Source organism: Anolis carolinensis, chromosome 6 (genome assembly GCF_035594765.1).
Source record: "Anolis carolinensis isolate JA03-04 chromosome 6, rAnoCar3.1.pri, whole genome shotgun sequence".
NCBI classification, from domain to species: Eukaryota; Metazoa; Chordata; class Lepidosauria; order Squamata; family Dactyloidae; genus Anolis; species Anolis carolinensis.
In genome coordinates, this window is record NC_085846.1 from 50,743,929 (window position 1) to 50,763,980 (window position 20,052).

General features: G+C 38.8%; 1 protein-coding gene across 1 annotated transcript in view; it reads right to left on the reverse strand.

Moving 5' to 3' along the window:
- cul1 (cullin 1) overlaps nucleotides 1-19,749 on the reverse strand; it is a 44,183-nt gene extending 24,434 nt beyond the window's left edge. Inside the window, exons 1-6 of the mRNA XM_062983963.1 lie at nucleotides 19,595-19,749; nucleotides 10,920-11,200; nucleotides 9,308-9,482; nucleotides 7,402-7,569; nucleotides 3,569-3,619; nucleotides 1,077-1,167 (exon numbers count right to left, since the gene is read on the reverse strand). Coding sequence (XP_062840033.1) covers nucleotides 1,077-1,167; nucleotides 3,569-3,619; nucleotides 7,402-7,569; nucleotides 9,308-9,482; nucleotides 10,920-11,059 — 625 coding nt within the window. The 5' untranslated portion in view covers nucleotides 11,060-11,200; nucleotides 19,595-19,749. The remainder of the gene's footprint in view (nucleotides 1-1,076; nucleotides 1,168-3,568; nucleotides 3,620-7,401; nucleotides 7,570-9,307; nucleotides 9,483-10,919; nucleotides 11,201-19,594) is intronic.
- Between the last annotated feature and the right edge of the window lie 303 nt (nucleotides 19,750-20,052).

Consider the following 20,052-nt stretch of genomic DNA (forward strand, 5'->3'; position numbering starts at 1 on the left):
TTAAATATAGATACAAAAATTTTGGATTATGTTTGACATTCAAAATGTCCTTTAACATTTCTCTAGCCTCAGAGGCACAAGTGCTGTTGGGTTGCAATTCCCATTATTCCTAGTCCACATGGTGGATAATCAAAAGGAAGGCTGACGTGGCCCTCAATAAAAAGGAGTTTGACACCCTTGTTGTAGAAGATAATGTAGGAAACTAATATATACCCTTCAAACAAAGCTAAACTGCAAGTGGTGATTTTTAATTCAGCCCAATCCTTCATATTTTTAAATTAGATTTAATTCATCTTCAATGAATTTGAGCAAATCTTCAATGAATTTGCTCACAAGGTACAAGGATTGTGAATACAGTAGTTTAATTGAAGAAAACAAATGGAGTAGCTCCACATGTGGAAATTCCACTGCACGAGTGTTTTCCTCAACTCTTAATTTTACCTAATAAACAGTCAATACTGCCACATATCTACACAGGCATTTGCTTAACCAGCAAATGCTTCTTTTCATAAGACAACTCTGCGAAGATGATAACAGTCAGGTCAACTGTTTAAGAAACTTGTGGCCATTGCTTCTAGAATATAGAGGAAGGACTTCTACAAGGCTCCAGGCAAAGCTCTCACCCATAGTTCCCACTTCTTAAATTCAATATTTATTTATTGCCCATTATTAGTCTACTCTTGTATTTCTCTTGAGTTCAATGACAAAAGCATACAATGTTTTGATTCTTCCAGAAATTCTCAGAGGACAGGCCTTTAATGTGTAACACAGGAACTTGTTGCAAATATAGAACATGTTGAAAATATTTTAGCAGGAAATGAAAAAGGTTTTGTGATGTTAACTCTACTACATACCTCCAAATCTAAGAGACTAAGAACAAAATTAACTTAGTGACACAAATTTCACTCATTTCCATGTCTGGCTTGGGGAAAGCTTAGATGCTCAGATAAAATGGGAATGAACTACAAGGGATATTTTAAATTCTATGATATTCACACATCGTTGGGAAGTAGATTATACAAGAGCCATATGCAGGACTCATATGAGGATTATTAACCAATGAAAAATAAATTTACCATAAGATTGCACAACTCCACTGATCAGTCTTGTATTGATTGTTTCACCATTTCTTTCCTTTTCAATCAGCTTCAGCACAGCATTTGTTACCTTTAGAAATATGGGGTAATGAAGACATGAAGGAGTTATCAGTACTGATGCGCACATTTGAGAGGCTTGGCCATATAAAAAAATTTGAAAATTCTTCTTCTACCAGCATAAATACTGATTAAAATATTGTATCTGGTTTCACTATTTTAATAGAAAACATTTCTTTATTAAACTTTTCAGCTTTATGGAATAGGAATAGTGTAAATATTTACATTTTGCTTTTGAAGTTATAAAAATAAAAAAACTACAACATACCATGAAAGACAATAATCCATAAACAAGCACCTGCATCCTGATTTGGATTCAATAGCAAAGATCCTTCAGATGAAATATTTGGCTATACAATGCTAGCTGAAAGTTCCAGGTTATTTTCAAGAGCAGAGCCACACAAATTCTCACAAACAATAACTTCCATAACCAGTAAGAGACTGCTGATCTACAATCTGTTCCAATCTGATTTCTCTCAAAAGTTATTTTTTTACAACTAGACAAGAAATGACAGGAAACCAACAAACATTTTAGAGCAGAAAGAGAGAATTATAAAAAGCATAAGAAAGCATAAAGAAACCTGTGCTAGATACAAAGCAGTTAAAAACTGAAAGTGGAGCCATGCAGTGTCAAATCTGATGGAAAGTTCATTCCCACATCATCCTTCCTTTACAAAGTAATCAAGGTATGTAATCAAAATATGAATACTCCTCATACCAAGCCAAGAAAGCAGACTCTGCTTCCATTTTGAAAGACCATCGTTGAGCCAGAAATCTCAACTATGATTTCTTGAAGCAAGAAAGCTTTATAATTCATTATGTTTAGTACAATTTTTAACAAGTTACAATCAAGCTTAACCACAATTTATTGGGTTCATATTATTGTCAATCTACAATTACACATAAGTGAAAGCTTCCAGTCTCTCCCTTGCAGCCTATTCAGATAAGGGGGCTGCATATACCTGGGATTCACTGCAGTTTCTTCTCATAACAATATATCATGGATTACCATGGTGTCTGAATAGGCCCATTACTTAAATTATTTATAAGTCTACTTTGTCTGAGGATGTACATTCAGTCTATAAAAACGTATGTTACAAATTCCTTTTTCTCAATGTCAACGGTATTAGCAAATCACTTTGCATACTGATTCTGAGTAACATGGCTGCATCTTTGAATATAAATACTGTGTTTCATCCATTGTAAGATACAGCCCAATTTTTGAGGTCCAATTTTGGGGAGAAAGGTATTTCTGAATCTAGGATGCACCCCTTTTATTTGAACCTCAATTTCTGTTACCCCAACTTATTTGTCCTGCCTGTGAGCTGCAGACTCCGGAAAGCCTCCCCGCTCTTGCACCTGATGCTGCCGCTGCTTCCCCACCCTACACACCACCATCGGCTCTGGACTTCTCTGCTCCATGCTACTGCTGCTAGCCCGGTCACTGCCATTACCCCAGTGTTGTCAGGTTTGTATTAAAGAAGAGGTTGGGGCAGTGGCAGAGAGAGTGGGAGCCGTATTGTCTCTTTTTCTCTCATGGGCAGCGAGGGAACAATAAGTCCTGTGTGCTCAGAGCACAAGGTGACGGGTGTCAATTGCTCCTGGCACACTGGGCTTCTTTTTCCCATCTCCAGAGAAAGAGAGAGAGAAGCCAAATTCAGAGTCCCAGCTCTCTAGCTGACTTTTCTCTCTCTCTATGGGATGGGTAATTGATTACCTCCACTGCTAACTATCACTTTCCCTTTTCCTATGCTTCTGGAGCACTGGTTTGCAACATGCCCATAAATGGGAAAAATACTGCTGCTTCTGGAATCAGTTTGAGGCTACTATTCGTGATTAATGTAATCACCTTCATGCCCTCAAACTTGTTCCAAATATGTCAATTTAATCATTCATGCAGAGAAACTAATTTGTTCCAGACCAGTTCCAAACTGACCTAAGTGGCCAGTGTAGATGTGCCCTATGACAGTAGCAGCTTTCCCCCATCAGCCACTGCTTAAGTCGCTGAGAGCAAAAAAAGCAGCAAGCTTCTGAAAAAGCAGACAAGGTGGCAAAGCTGTGGGGGAATATAAACTTATCTACATTATCTTTTCAACCAACCTTTGTGAACAAAAAGCAAAGAGGCGGGAAAATGCAGCAAATTTACAGCTACCAGAAGGCAAGGCAAAGCTCTTGTCTTGTAACTTCCAAAGTGATCCGTACAGATGTGCCCAATGACAGTAGCAGCTCATCTGCATACTTTATCCCATCAGCCTTCCCTGAGATTATGGAGTAATATCTCACAGAGATATGACAGGCAGGAAAAGGAAAGGAATAACTGCAGAGATGAAGATAGAAGGATCCATAGTTTTCTTCTGCCAGTGTGTGTGCTGTTTGTCCTCTTGCCAAAAAACCTCACCAATTAAAAGACATACCTGCTTATTTAATGGTCTGAACAAGCAGTCCCTCCAAGTCACAAGTGCAAGCTAAAATTTAACAGAAGAAAAGATTATCAATATTAGATTATGAAATCTGCATGATTAAATTTTACAGAACTTTTTCTTCAGGAAACATTTCCCAAAATTTAATGTGTTTGTCTTCTGCAAAACTTAGTATCTGTCATGGAATTCCAGAAAACTCGAAGGGATGTTGCTAACTGAGCCACCATCTCATATGGGGTAAGCATACTTTAAGATTTTTGGAATTGCTTCTGTTAGAATGTGTATGTAACCTGCCAGCATCAGATGCAAAATAATGCCTCAGAATGGAGAGTGGTTCTAAGCAAGCTGATACACATTTATTAAAACACAAAACCCCTTTAAAGTATGTTTAGAATTACAGAACATTTATTTATTTGCTATATTTCTACCCCACCCTCTCACCACGAATGGGACTCAGAGCGGCTTACAGTTTGGCCACTTCAGTGCCACATTGCAAATACAGAATATACTACAATAAATATAATACAATACAAATCAAAGCACATGTAACATAAAATACAAGACAAAAATCACACAAAGCATAATAACATCCAGAAATAAGATATAATTATTTAGCATTAAAAAATTTAAAACCAATTACAACTATTGTGGGGACTCATCAATTAAATAGTATGTTTCGCTAAGCTCAGTCATCAGTGATAAACGAGGGCAAGTGGGAAAATTAAGAGAAGTCTCCACAAAATAAATAAAAATAAAATAAAATCTAAAAACAAAACAAAAACAAAACAGTGTTGAAAGTTGAGCGTCGGCAGAGGAGTCAGTGGCCCCAATCCAAGCCAAGCCCGGTTTCAGTACTAAGTTGATGGTCAAAGGGGGGCTGATCAGTAAAATTCCCCAATACTGCCATCCTATAAGGTATCAGTGACTTGGAAGTAACTTCGGGCAATGGCTAGCTAGTCATTGGGTTAATATTCAGATAAGGAAATTATTTTCAAGAACAGTGGTATGAAAAATGAGTGTGTAGCGCTTTCATCCAAACAAATTCTGACTATCCCCAAAAAAGACTGAAAGGTGACATGATAGCCATGTTTAAATATTTGAAAAGATCTCATATTGAAGACAGGGTAAGGCTGTTTTCTCTTCCTTTAAAGACTAGGATATGGAGCAATGGATTCAAACTGCAGGAAAAGAGATTCCAACATTAGGAAGAAGTTCCTGACAGTTAAGAGCTGTTTGGAAGTGGAATATGCTGCCTCTTGTGTTGGAGTCTCCTTCTCTGGAGGTTTTTAAACAGGGGCTGAATGGCCATCTGTCGGGGGTGCCTTGATTGTATTTTCCTGCATAGCAGGTTGTTGGACTAGATGGTCCTTGTATTCTCATCCAGCTTTATGATTCTATGATTAAAACACACAGGGTTTTCTTCCTTTTTATTCATGGAGAGAGCCTTTTAATTTTTGTTATTATTGAAATACTTGGCAATCTACTGCAAATCAACCAAGATTTAACAGCAGATCTGAACTTACTGATTCTGTAATTAACATGTTTTATGAATGCACACTGCAGAGGAAAATAAACAGCACTGCTATTTATCTGTTAATATTTAACAAAGTCTGCCAGTTGTTTAGTCTCAATAATTCAGTTTTGTTGTAAAAATCTAACACTAATACACTTCTGGAATTTGAAAATGTAATTGCAGGCAGCCCTCGAGTTACAAAGATCCGACTTACAAACAACTTGTAGTTAAAAATGGGGGTGAGACAACAGGGAGAGATATAAATCTATCCTTCGGAACAGAAATTCACTCCTGAAAGAGTTTTCCTGGGGGAAATGTGTCTTCACAGAAGCTTTCTCACCAATCCTTGTTTCTACAAGTCAAATTTTTCAAAATCCAATTACCATTGGGACAAAGTGGGGTAAAATCTTCTGAAAAGGGGCACAGAAAGCAAACCAAACACCAGAAGGGTGTTAACCCTTCCCTATGCTACCCAATGCATGTGCGCATGTGTGTATACACACACATACATATATAAGATGATGTGCAAAATTTCGATTCTCCAGCATGTCAGATCTAATTGGTTAGATCCGTGCATATGACGCAATATCCAACGCGCGGGTGTTACCCACACCAAAACTTCTACCTGGTATGGTTTCATAAGTTACATAAACGTCACAATTCTCTGTGATGCAGTTTTAATATGCAGAGCAACAAAGCACTTCCGGGAGAAGAAGGCAAACTTCTGGCCATGCCACTCAGCCAATCAGGGTTGGGGGGAAGGAGGAGGTGGAGTCGTGGCCGTTGCTCTTTAAATTCCCAAGTGCCATGCCACACCCTCCATTTGCGATCAGGCAGGGAAAGAGAATGGATGGTGCTGGGTTCAGTGAGTTAATTAGCTTTGTAGGCAGGAAGGCAGGCACTAAGGTACTAGCACCGGAGAGAGAGAGAAGGAGTCAGCAATAAAGCTGAGGCTTTACTGCTTGCTTATTTTTGGGAGTGGGTGCATGTACAGTAGAGTCTCACTTATCCAAGTTTCTGGTTTATCGAAGCCATTTTTGTAGTCAATGTTTTCAATATATCGTGATATTTTGGTGGTAAATTCGTAAATACAGTAATTACAACATAACATTACTGCGTATTGAACTACTTTTTCTGTCAAATTTGTTGTATAACATGATGTTTTGGTGCTTAATTTGTAAAATCATAACCTAATTTGATGTTTAATAGGCTTTTCCTTAATCATTCCTTATTATCCAAGATATTCGCTTATCCAAGCTTCTGCCGGCTCGTTTAGCTTGGATAAGTGAGACTCTACTGTATTTTGCCTTTTGTCTTTTTTTTTTTTTTTGCAACATTTTGAAGGTATCTTCTAGGGACTGCCAGCTTAATTTGCCAAAACCACACAAGTGGTGTCTCTTCTTACTTCCCTTTCTCTGCTCTCCAACCTTGAGCACCACTATGGAGCTCCACCACTGTAAAGTGTGTAAATATATTCTACCATTGTAGCAAGTTTGACCCCAATAGCTCTAAAAATAACTGAGAAAGCCCCACCCCGCCCGTACAATTATTTAACAAAATAGTAATGAAAAATTCATTATAGTAATGAAATGGACACTTATTTTAGAAACACTTTAGAAATTACTCACTGGTTCCCCCTAATTTTGTAATGAGTATTGAAACATTTTTCTCATCAATCGCACAGGGTATACACACACACACACACACACACGGCTGGAGTTACACTTAAAAATGTACCTGTTCCGACTTAAACGTATATTAAACTTAAGAACAAACCTATAGGTCCTATCTTATTTGTAACTTGAGGACTACCTGTATAGCTATTTCTAAACTCCTATATTGATGTTAATAACTTCTCTATATTAAGCATAAGGGCATGCATGTGGGTACTAAGGTAATTTTATACAGATTTATTTTTTCAGCCTACTGTTTACATGCAAAACCCTATCCAAATGTTTTCAGGATTGGCTCTTCATTCTTCAGTATCCGCTCTTCAGCTGATGAAACTGGGCGCTAAACCTCCCTAATTCGCCCATCCTTGGAGAAGACTCACTAAAATCAATAGAATCTAAATTAGTCCTCTCACTGAATTCAATCAAATATTACTAGCTTTGGCTACAGTTCACAGATATGCAAATAGAATTACAGTACACAGAAAGGTCTACAAGACAAGGAAAGTAAGTACACAGTGCATGTTATATTTTAGAAGGAGAGTATTGATTATTTTTTAAAACCTTTTATGAATTGTGACCTTTTCTCACATCTTACATTAAACATGCAAGATTTTTCTTTCAAACACTATATGAATGCTTACTGAATAGATTTCATATATTCCCTTGCGACCTTCATCACACTCACGACGAACCCAGTGTCGATTGAGGTAGGCACAAATCCCATTTAGTACTTTGCTTGAAAACCTATAATCCTCCCACTGTTGAGTGTAGAATTTCAACACACTCTCATCCATCAAGTCTTCGCCATCCTTAAAGAGACAAACAGTAGGGACATCATGTAAAATAGAAATAAGATTTTAAATTGTTTCTCTGTATATATCCTGAGTAAGAAGTACATCTGGAGCCTAAGAAACCTTTGGAAAGTTCATGCTCGTTTGTTTGCTGACTGGAAACCACACATTCTCACCCATCTTAATTTCCATAGTAGTGAACCAAGGATTACCATCTATTTCCTACAAAATCTCAAAATTGTACATAAAACCCTTTTTGGCAAGATTGGTTAAAGCCCTGTCTCTTCCATCATTTAAATGATTGAATTAATTGATCCTAGTGTTAATCTCCAGGGCCACCAAATAGTTTATCCAAGATTATCAATGAGTTGTTGTATGTCTTTCGGGCTGTGTGGCCATGTTCCAGAAGCATTCTCTCCTGACGTTTCGCCCACATCTATGGCAGGCATCCTCAGAGGTTGTGAGGTATGGATTATTATCAATGAGTGTTCATGGTGCTTTGATTTTTGCTATGAGAAAAAGTACCTATTTTTGTCTATGTACAGAATCTTTATTGCATTTATAACTAGAGCAGTAGGAAAAAGCAGTTAAAGCATGCTGGGGAAAGTATAGTAGACTCTCAGTTGACTGGAACTCAAATAACCAGAACTTTCAATCAAGCATCAAAAAATAAAGGCAACAATGTACTGAAGAAAAAATAAAACTAATTTTAGTGGAATGTTAGGTTTAAGGTAATTTCACTCAAACAGAGTGATACACGGCATATATTCTGTATCTCAAAGGGTTCAGAAATACTGTCATTTTTCAGCAAATATACCCAAAAAACAGGTCTAATAACAGGTCTAATATTTGAGGCACCAGAATATGGGTTGGACAGTGTTATCTATGAAGAGAGCTGCTTATAGTCACCAGATGGAACTACAATATTTACATCTCCATTTTCTACATGAAAATGAAATAAAAAACAAACAAAAGCCTAATACTGGCCACACATCTACATTATTAAGAGTGATTTAACTCATCCTGTGCCTTTCTAGTCTACTCATATTAATAATTTCTTTTATGCCCCTTAAATAGTTAAGACTGACAGTATTATTTTTATAGTATATCTTTTCCATTGTCCTCAAGCAGTTTTCAACAATTTGCTCTTCTCTACTACTTGATTACTTACATGGTATTCTTCTTTCAGTCCCATTTGCTCATGGCAAACATCAAGGTCAAGCAATTTTAGTGACTGTAATGCATTTTTGTGGTTCTATAAGTATTAGTTTATGAACCCAGTTAAGTAGCACTTCTGACATTATATATAATTTTTACAGTATGTTGCCTCAAGTTTTACAGGTCAGCCTAAAATCCTTTAAAACAATGTTTTTGGGTAGACAGTAAAACTGTCTGTTGAGCCTCCACATTTGAGCCTTTAAATTTTGCAAATTTGATTATTTGCAAATTAATATTTTCCATTGCGATTCTATGCTCAACTACTGGCAGACATTGGCCACAGAGGTGCCATGGAAAATCTAGAGATTATTTTAAAGAGAACATACTACTCTAATCTAATGCCCCTCAAAAATTTAAAAGCCCCTTTAAAAAGTGTTTCTCCCTTCAATTTCACAGAGGTCCTGCTCTCCTAACCTCTCAAAATGGAATGTTTACTGCACTGACCATCTCAAACATGTCACTTCTTTATAACATCTTTTCAACTGTTCAATTAACACCTGAAATACTTAATTTTTTGTGTATACAATTACTATCTTACCTTAAGAAGATTAGTCAAGTAATTCTTTAGAAATTCTTTAAGCCGCTTGTAGAGTTCCAAACCAACAAACTGAGCTCCGCCAGGTGTTTGGCCTTTTTTCGACTTAGAAGTAGGTACCCCAGCTCCTCGTGCTTGATTAGATTGATGCACACTAGTACAGTAGTTATAAACATGACTGTAGAGCAGTTAAGGAATATTATAAAATAACAATTAAGTATAAAATTAATATTATGTATATACCACTTAGAAATTGTTGAAGTATCTAATGTACATTGGGGATGAGGGAAACTTAGATATTTAAAATAGGCCTATTGAAATAAATGGTAAATTAGAATATTCAGCTTTCCAATACTGTGAAGGGGAGGAAGGATACTGCTGAAATTGAATTATTCATGTATAGCTCAATCTTATCCACTATGCTGTTCCTGCTCTCAAGTATTCATAAAAATGTTTTATGAATTATCAGGTTTTTTTGGGGGGGAGGGGAGGGGAGTGGTTGGGTTGGTTGTCCAGGGAATGCATCCTAACACTTAGAATTCTTAAATAAATGGTGGAGAAAGATTTTTTAAAAAAAATATGGGAAGAGGCTGCTGCTTCTATAGTACAACTGCAAATGATATATCTGATTTTTTTAATAAGGTGGTTCTCAGTTTTACCCAAACTGTTACTAAACCCTCTGTGTTAAGGAAGTATCCAAATTAATATATTTCCTCTACAGAAGCAAGGACCTTTGGAAGTTTGGGGCAGACTGCTCCAATTTATCTTTGCTGTCATGAAGATAAAGAAATGTCTTCATAATTCCAGAAGTATCTAGGTGTCTAAGAATGATCTTTTATGAGTTTTTTCCTAAATTAGCTGTAAGTACCATTCTGGAATAAACAGGCATAATGTACAGATTTTCACAGATCCTGTCATTATCTTTTTTCTGCTTATCAAACTTCATTAACAGAGCCATATCCAATACAGTTTTTTTTTCAAGAAGTAAATACCACATAGCTAAATAGGACTAAGTCCCAAGTTGTTAAATATTCAGTTTGATTTCTTTTTAATGCTTTTAATTATTTATTTTTAATAGCTCCATGTTGAATTTTATTTCAGTGTTTGTGTTGTAGGTTTTAAATTGTACAATGTACTGTTTTTTACACTGAGTCTATTTTAAGAGAGGAAAGTCGGATGGTGATGATAGGAGCAAACAGACCCCTACAGACAGCTTGAAACATTAGGGGTGTGTCAGCTTAGGTTATTAGCACTTCACTTTCTCGGTGCGAGGCTGATGAAGGGCCTTAACTATCCCTTGCTGGTCAGCCCCTTTGTTGTCTGCCTGATCGAGGCAGGCAGCAAAAAGGCCAAGAAAAGGGGAAGCCAAGCCCATTCACCAACCTTGCATTGAAAATAGCTTGCGGCAGGCAAAGGGCCTGTGCTTCCCTTTACTGGTCAGCCATTTCCCTGCCTGCTCTTCTCGCACTGCAGGGAAACCTTTTGCAGGCTACATCCAGTCCACAGGTCATATCTTAACATTCCTCACTGAAGATAATATAAAGATGCCAACTGATACATCTATAAGAGAACAAACCTACATCAATTGATATTTTAATTGTGTATGCTAGGATACGTGTAAAGCTCCATATATCTGGATTTTGCCATACTTTGTCTTGTGTAAACTTGTTGAATTCCAGCTCTGAGGTCATCCCATATTTGATCAAGACCAATTTGTTTAAGTCCATGTGGGTTCTGACTCCTGTTTGATGACATTTTGTACTTCTGACAAAAACTTCCAGGGCAGCAGAAAGCAATAGTGTTACTCCTCCATCAAAGGCAGAAATAAACCAACATTCTCACTTCAGTCACTCAGAAGAAATGCTGTTTTCACATAAAAACCGAAGTTGCTTCACCCTGTTGTGGAAGGGAAATAAGGGGAAATGTTTATTCAACTCAACAAATTAAACAATAACAGATTTTATTTGAAATCCAATTGAAAACTGTCATGGAATAATTGTTAATGTGTCTTAAAAACCTGTTTCCACAGTAATGATCAGATATTCTCACTGCACTTATCACCAATTATCAGCTTCATGGGGGTAGGTGGGTTAGAATATTGGTAGGAGAAAAATAAATAGTTTTTTCAGTGTATTAAAAATTAGATAGTTTATAATGGTTATAACCCACTCCAGTGCTGTTTGCTTAGCAGGAAATTAGCAATTACAACAAAGCTTAAGCTATATCAAATCTTAAACTGTATAAAAATCATGATAAGAACTATTCAGCTTAACACGATGAAGCTACTGAACCACAGTGGCTCTAGGATAGCTAAAATGAAACAAAGCACTCAGTATCCAAATATCAAATGCTTCCTAGAGCAGACTGTTAACAATATTTCTTGTGCAAATAAGATGAAGATGCATTGGCCATAATACAGTGAGCCTGAGTATTATGTGAGTACATGTTATATAGTAGAGATGTGCGTGATATTTGTCTCATTTGTTTCATTTATGTTTCTGTGTTGTATCGTCCATTTGGATGGCACAAAACAGAAAGACCCCCAATAAAACAAAAACTGACTTGAAACGAAAGGCAGGCGGGAGCTGATATCGGATCCAAGCCTGCCTTTCGGATCAATCAGCCGTAGGCCCTGCGAGGCCCGGGTGTGTAGGCCAAAAGCCTGCACCTGTAGGCCCGAGCCTACGGGTGCAGGTGTTGGGTCGGGCCTGGCCGGGCCTCGGACGGCCTCCAGCTGATTCCCGAATAAGAATTTTTACTTAGCAATCGGCTGGGCCGCAGCCAATTGCCGAGTAAGGACCGCTCATTAGTCAGCAATCAGCTGTAGGCCCTGTGAGGCCCGGCCCAACACCTGCACCCGTAGGCCCGGGCGCCCAGGCCTATGGGTGCTGGCTCTCTGTCTATGCGCACAGGCCTAGCCCGGGGGGGGGGGGGGTGGCTGGGTCATCCTGTGCCTCCCCCTCCCTTTGACTGGCTCCTTACCTGGCATTTGAGCGGCACTGGCTGGTGCTGTGGCCTTGGCCAGCACCTCCCCCCCTCAAAAGAACAAAAACAATGAACCAAAACAAAAATAAACCAAATGTTTTCAGGTCAGACAAAAATGGATCAGGGCCTCGCCAAACGCTAAGTAACGAAACAAGGTAAGTCCCAAAAATGCATCTCTATTATGTAGTTCCATTTATACATGAAGACCCTTCTCTGTGAATAAAGGTGAGGGCAGTGAGGGACCAAAAACCTCCCAAAACCACTTCCTCCCCAGGTACCAAATCTGGCAGGAAGCCCAGTTACATAGAGCCATCAATCTCTTTCTAAGAGGAGATGAATACAGTCATGCTTCAGTTACTTCTTTCTGTTGAGAAAGGAGACAAACTCCATTCTCCAAAGTGTGAGATTATCCCATACTTCAGTTACATCTGTGCTCAGAGAAAGGAGACGAAATCCTTTCTCACTGAACAGAAGAGCATCAGGACAATAAACTGTTTAGAACACACATTCCTTTAGTTTTTCATGAGCTATACAATTAAAGGTTTTGCTATCATCTACAAAGTACAAGCTGATTTTCTATTGAACCTCTCTGGTGCACTCTTTTCACCAACACAATCCTGTTTGGGATATAAATCCAATAAATATAAAGAAACAAATAGTGCCCCTTCCTTTCCTGAGCCAGCTGGATTTCTAGCTCCATACATAGTAAAAATCTCTGTTGCAGAACTTCAAGCATCACTTAACTTGCATGAGAAATTAAGGCAATGGTTCTGAAGTTACTGTGATCCCTCTGGTGACTTTTTTCATGGGAATGTATACTAAGCATATAAAATCTATGGGCTATTGTTTTATTTTTCATATTTATTGACAAATTTTAGTTAGAACTAGAGTAGATTCTTTCTCTGTAGACTGAAGCAGCTCAACAATGCAAACAGGAGTTGTCTTCATATGGTTATTCCTCAAATGAATATCATTTTTTTAATGTCTTTTATATAAATAGCTCTTTTGTGTATGGTTTCCATTGTCTTTTTATTTCTGTTTGGTCATATTATTATTTTTTACCTTATGTTAAAATTTGATGGGGATGTTTTTCAGGCTGCATTCATTGGAAGAGAACAAGTATTAACACTTGTATATAGAGCAAATAGGGAGAGGGGCACAATTATGGAGAGTGGTGCATGTCTGCTGTCTTGTTCGTAAATACAGTAATTACTACATAGCATTACTGCATATTGAACTACTTTTTCTGTCAAATTTGTTGTATAACATGATGTTTTGGTGCTTAATTTGTAAAATCATAACCTAATTTGATGTTTAATAGGCTTTTCTTTAATCCCTCCTTATTATCCAACATATTCGCTTATCCAACGTTCTGCCGGCCCATTTATGTTGGATAAGTGAGACTCTATTACTATTATTATGTTATACCCCACCTTTCTTCCTGTGGAGACTCAAGGCAGCTAACAATCCCACACTAGACAAGTTTAAAAAGTGCAATACAAAAATTAAAAAACAATTAAATAGCAACAGTGCGGTAAAAAACAGAATTAAAATACAATAAATACACTTAAAATGACCTTTGAAACGCATAGACTTAAAAACCCATGTAAAAATATGATAAAACAAAATCATATACTGACAAGCATATTTGGCAAAATGATAATGTCAAAGTACACCTAAAGTTGGAAAATCTTAGACAGTGAAATATACCTTCTATCTCCTATAGACGTGAATACCACCTCTAAGATGCATTCACGTTTAATCAGTCAAAACATTTTTCCTATTTTATATACAAACAATTTACTGATTAATATGTCTATAAACAAGTATCCTAATTATTTACAATACATAAGTGGCAAACCAGAAAAATGTATTTGCCCCCCCCCCCCCCCCAATATAAATGTCCCTACATCAGGAGAAAAAAACCAAGAGGGAATTAATGCCACCCCTGGAAAGATCAAAAGTCACCGTGGTTTAAATTACACTGCTAGAGATAGGAAAACTAAAGTACTTTTAAATTGGAAATGCATTACTAGTACACACTTTACCTAAAAATATTCTGATCTGAACATAAAGAATATAGCAGCACCTTAAACTTTCTCATCAGTTTCATTAAACTAATTTGTGATTGTTGTCTGTCAAATCTTTTCCTGAATACTTTGACTCAAAACACAAGTTCTTTAATTACGCAGTATATTTAAAGAATACTTAATTATATTTAAAGGCTCTATCAGTTTCCCAGATCACATTAACCCGATAGTATCTCCTTTTATAATTATCATTATTTACAAAGTTATGCTAAAAGTTCATCTAACTTCAAACTAAAATAAAAAAATAAGAATATGGAATTTATAAATCAAAATGCTAGACTATTGTCAAAAGTTAATGGTCATCAAATGGAATGGGTGATGCAAAATAAAAATAATCAAGAAGAGTATATTCTAGACTACTTTGAGCATGAAAGCCAAGACAACAGAAGAGGGCATAAATTTGGGGGGGGGGGGGGCATGAATTTCATTGTAAATACAGTATGACCCTTCACATCTATTGTTTCATTTATCCATATCTTGACAAAATATGCCCATTAAACATTTTAGGTCCTCCACCATGATTCCATGGCATGTTTGTGCCGTAATTAGTTCATTTCAATAGTTCTTGCTATGCATATCACCGATGGATATGGGGGCCATACTGTAATCTGCTTTTGAGGGCCATGTCTCAATTAATAAATACATACTTTGATGTCAAGAACTCATTTCAGATTTTGAAAAAAGTCACATCTCTTTTGTAAACCTACTAAAAATTAATATGCAATAAGATCTGAGAAGATTTTGTAGGTTGCAGACAATAGCCTCATTCACTCTACCAACTGAAGCAATCAATTCAATTCAACTCAATCTTTTGGTAGTGAAGGTGGGACCCTAATATTAACTTGCAATCCTTCACACACTACCTAATAGAAATCTATACCACATGTTCTAGTAAATTTTGCTTTATTAATTACTAATACTTTAATGCACCAAAGATATACGAGTATGTTAATTGCTTTAAAAGAGAAAAGCACACACAACCTATTTACTAGCCTCTCTTGATTAAAGGATCTCCTAAAATAACTACAAATTAAAAACTGTATCTGTTGAAGCAAGTGCAGTTTGTGAAAGTATATGATACTGATGCTATTTTTTTTACTATTTAAGGCAGGCCTGCACAACCTGTAGCCTTCCAGGTGTTTGGGGCTCCAACTCCCAGAAGCCTTAGCCATAGGCTGTGTAGGCCTGTTTTAAGATGCCACAGGGTGTCATTTCTAAAGCAACTAACATGATCACCTGGAAGGAGTCTTAGGTCCCTTCTACACTGTCCTATATCCCAGGATCTAACCCCAGATTTATCTCCTCATCCCAGATGACACGGTAGTGGGGACTAATGTAATCCAAATTAGATAATCTGGAATCAGATTCTGGGATATAAGGACAGGATAGAAGGTACCTTAACTAATAGTAAGTTTCTAGAATAAGAAAGCAGTGCAATGCTTGTTAAGGCTGATACCAATAGTGCACTTTATCCTATTAAAAGCAAATTTTAGTCTAGTGCTGAAACAAGTGACTTGATGAGAGCAATAGGAAGTTGAGTTGGAAACAATGAAGTAGTGGAATTAAATGAGACTCATTATTGGAATCAAAGAGTCCTTCCACACAGCCATATAACCCAGAATATCAAGACAGATAATCCACAGCATCTGTTTTGAACTGGATTATCTGAGTCCACACTGCCGGATAATCTGGTTCACTATAGATTTTATACAGCTATGTGGAAGTGGCCAAAGTGTAATGGGGAGGCAAAGGAGTCAGTTCCCTTCTTTCACAGAAAACCGCACCCATGTGCACTACACTACATTCTTCTGAATAATTACTTCAGATCTTTCACCCATAGATCACCACCAACACTGATTAAAACAGGTATTTAAAACTGGGTAAGAAATGTTAATCCCGCTGAGAAAAATGGTTAGAGAACTTTGGGCCCTTCCACACAGCCATATAACCCAGAATATCAAGGCAGATAATCCACAATATCTGCTTTGAACTAGATTATCTGGGACCCCTTCCACACAGCTGTATACAATCCAACATTAATTGCTTTGAACTGGGGCCCCTCACACACTGCCCCTTTATTCAAGGATCAGATCCCAGATTATCTGGCAGTGTGGACTCATATACTCCAGTTTAAAGCAGATAATCTGGGATCCAATCTTGGGATAAAGGGCTTTGTGGAAGGATCCTAGCTTATATGGCAGTGTGGATTCATATAACTCAATTCAAAGTAGATTTTGTGGATTATTTGCCTTGATATTCTGGGCTATATGCCTGTGTGGAAGGGCCTTTAGTCCACACTGCCATATAACCCAGTCCAATGTGGATTTTATACAGCTGTGTGGACGAGGCCTTTGTATCGTTATATAGGTCCCTTCTACACTGCTGTATAATCTAGATCATATCAAAGCAGATAAGACACATTTTCTGCTTTGAACTGGATTATATGAGTCTACAGTGCCTCAGGGCCCTTCCAGACAGGCCCTATACCCCAGGATCTGATCCCAGGTTTTCTGTTTATCCCAGATTATCCAGCAGTGTAGATGCATAGAATCCAGTTTTAAGCAGAAAACCTGCGACCAGATCATGGGATATAGGCCCTGTCTAGAAGAGCCCATAGTATCTAGTTCAAAGCACACAATCTGGGTGTTATATGGCAGTGTAGAAGAGGCCACAGTTGTATGATCAATTTCCTTGAGGTCAAATCAGTGGAGAACCTAGGCCCCTTCCTGACAGCTGAATAAAATCCCACATTATCTGCTTTGAACTGAGGTATATTGCACTGTGGACTCAAATAACCTAGGGCCCTTCCAGACAGGCCCTATATCTCAGGATCTGATCCCAGGTTTTCTGCTTTAAACTGGATTATACGAGTCCGCACTGCCAGATAATCTGGGATAAACAGGAAACCTGGTATTAGATCCTGGGATATGTCTGGAAGGGCCCTCAGTTCAAAGCAGATATTGTGGATTACAGTAGAGTCTCACTTATCCAAGCGAAATGGGTCGGCAGAAACTTGGATAAGCGAATATCTTGGATAATAAGGAGGGATTAAGGAAAAGCCTATTAAACATCAAATTAGATTATGATTTTACAGATTAAGCTTCAAAACATCATGTTATACAACAAATTTGACAGAAAAGGTAGTTCAATATGCAGTAATGCTATGTAGTAATTACTATATTTAAGAATTTAGCACCAAAATATCATGATATATTGAAAACATTAACTACAAAAATGCATTGGATAATCCAGAACCTTGGATAAGCGAGTCTTGGATAAGTGAGACTCTACTGTATCTGTGTTGATATTCTGGGTTATATGACTGTGGAAGGGCCCTATGTTATCTGAGTCCACACTGCCATATAACATAGTTTAAAGTGCCGTGGATTATTTGTCTTGATATTTTGGGTTATATGGTTGTGTGGAAGGGCACTGGGTTATCTGAGTCCACACTGCCATATAACCAAGTTCAAAGGAAATTTTGTGGATTATGTGCCTTGATATTTTGGGTTATATGGCTGTGTGGAAGGGCCTTGGGCTATCTGAGTCCACACTGCCATATAACCAAGTTCGAAGGAAATTTTGTGGATTATGTGCCTTGATATTTTGGGTTATAAGGCTGTGTGGAAGGGCCTTGGGTTATCTGAGTCCACACTGCCATATAACCAAGTTCGAAGGAAATTTTGTGGATTATGTGCCTTGATATTTTGGGTTATATGGCTGTGTGGAAGGGTCTTGGGTTATCTGAGTCCACACTGCCATATAACCAAGTTTAAAGGAAATTTTGTGGATTATGTGCCTTGATATTTTTGGTTATATGGCTGTGTGGAAGGGCCTTGGGCTATCTGAGTCCACACTGCCATATAACCAAGTTCGAAGGAAATTTTGTGGATTATGTGCCTTGATATTTTGGGTTATATGGCTGTGTGGAAGGGCCTTGGGTTATCTGAGTCCACACTGCCATATAACCAAGTTCGAAGGAAATTTTGTGGATTATGTGCCTTGATATTTTGGGTTATATGGCTGTGTGGAAGGGCCATGGGTTATCTGAGTCCACACTGCCATATAACCAAGTTCAAAGGAAATTTTGTGGATTATGTGCCTTGATATTTTGGGTTATATGGCTGTGTGGAAGGGCCTTGGGTTATCTGAGTCCACACTGCCATATAACCAAGTTCGAAGGAAATTTTGTGGATTATGTGCCTTGATATTTTGGGTTATATGGCTGTGTGGAAGGGTCTTGGGTTATCTGAGTCCACACTGCCATATAACCAAGTTTAAAGGAAATTTTGTGGATTATGTGCCTTGATATTTTGGGTTATATGGCTGTATGGAAGGGCCATGGGTTATCTGAGTCCACACTGCCATATAACCAAGTTCAAAGGAAATTTTGTGGATTATGTGCCTTGATATTTTGGGTTATATGGCTGTGTGGAAGAGCCTTGGGTTATCCGAGTCCACACTGCCATATAACCAAGTTCGAAGGAAATTTTGTGGATTATGTGCCTTGATGTTTTGGGTTATATGGCTGGGTGGAAGGGCCTTGGGTTATAGGAGTCCACACCGCCATATAACCAAGTTCAAAGGAAATTTTGTGGATTATGTGCCTTGATATTTTAGGTTATATGGCTGGGTGGAAGGGCCCCCCGAGGCAACCCAGGCCACAATTACGCAGAACTCTTGTAGGTCAAGAACATGGGAGGAGAGCTATGTTGACAACGTGTGCCATTAGAGGCCCATCACCGTGGAGAAGGAAGGTGAAATAAAATACCCCGTAAACAAAGCCAAGGAAGGAGATGTTTACGAGCGGGGAGTGGGTGGCTAAGAGAGGCTGGTTCTATGCGAGGCCTCAGCCAAAGTACAGGTCGGACAGAGGCGGAGAAGGAAGTGCGGCTGTGCCCCAGCTCTTCTGCGCGAGAGGGAAGGCCTACTAGGGAAACCTAGCCTGGACAAGCGGCGAGGCGCCGATCACAGCTCTCCCCTCCCTCTCCCGTCCGGCATCCGCTTTCCTGGCAGTTTCCTGGCGGCCTCCCACCTTCCTTGCCCCGCGCAGCCCCGCTTGACCCGGTTTGGCCTCGCTGCGCCATAACCCGGGTCTGGGCCTGTCGCCCGCGCCCTCCCTCCCTCGCTCCCCATATTCGAGGCCAGTCCCTCACGCTTTTTCCTCAGGCCTCGGCCTCGTTTTTCCAAGCGGACAGGGCGAGAGGCTACTCACGCAACGTCCCGCAGAGTCAGTCATCCAGGCAGGCCGCAGCAGCCTCAGCCATCTACACGGGGAAGCCCGCCCCTTCCGGATCCGCCGCGTTATTCACTCCTTCCCTCCCTCGCCGCCTTGGCGCGGCTTCCGGTCGCCTTCTGTGGGAACAAACAACAAGGGGAGGGGATGCGCGCGCAATGAGCTTGGCTCCTCCCCCTTATCATCCTTTAAGCAGCCGCCAGTCACTGGAAGCGCAGGCTCTGCTTTGCTCTCTTTGTAGAGACTGCAGCCCACTGAAAATGAGAGTAGATCGAGCTTTGATGCAAAACTATAGGATTCCATGGAAAGCAATGGTTTTAACCTGGATCACTGCCTCTTGTATCATATAGGCTTTGATACGGAATAATAATAATAATAATAATAATAATAACTTTATTTTTGTACCCCGCCCCATCTCCCCGAAGGGACTCGGGGCG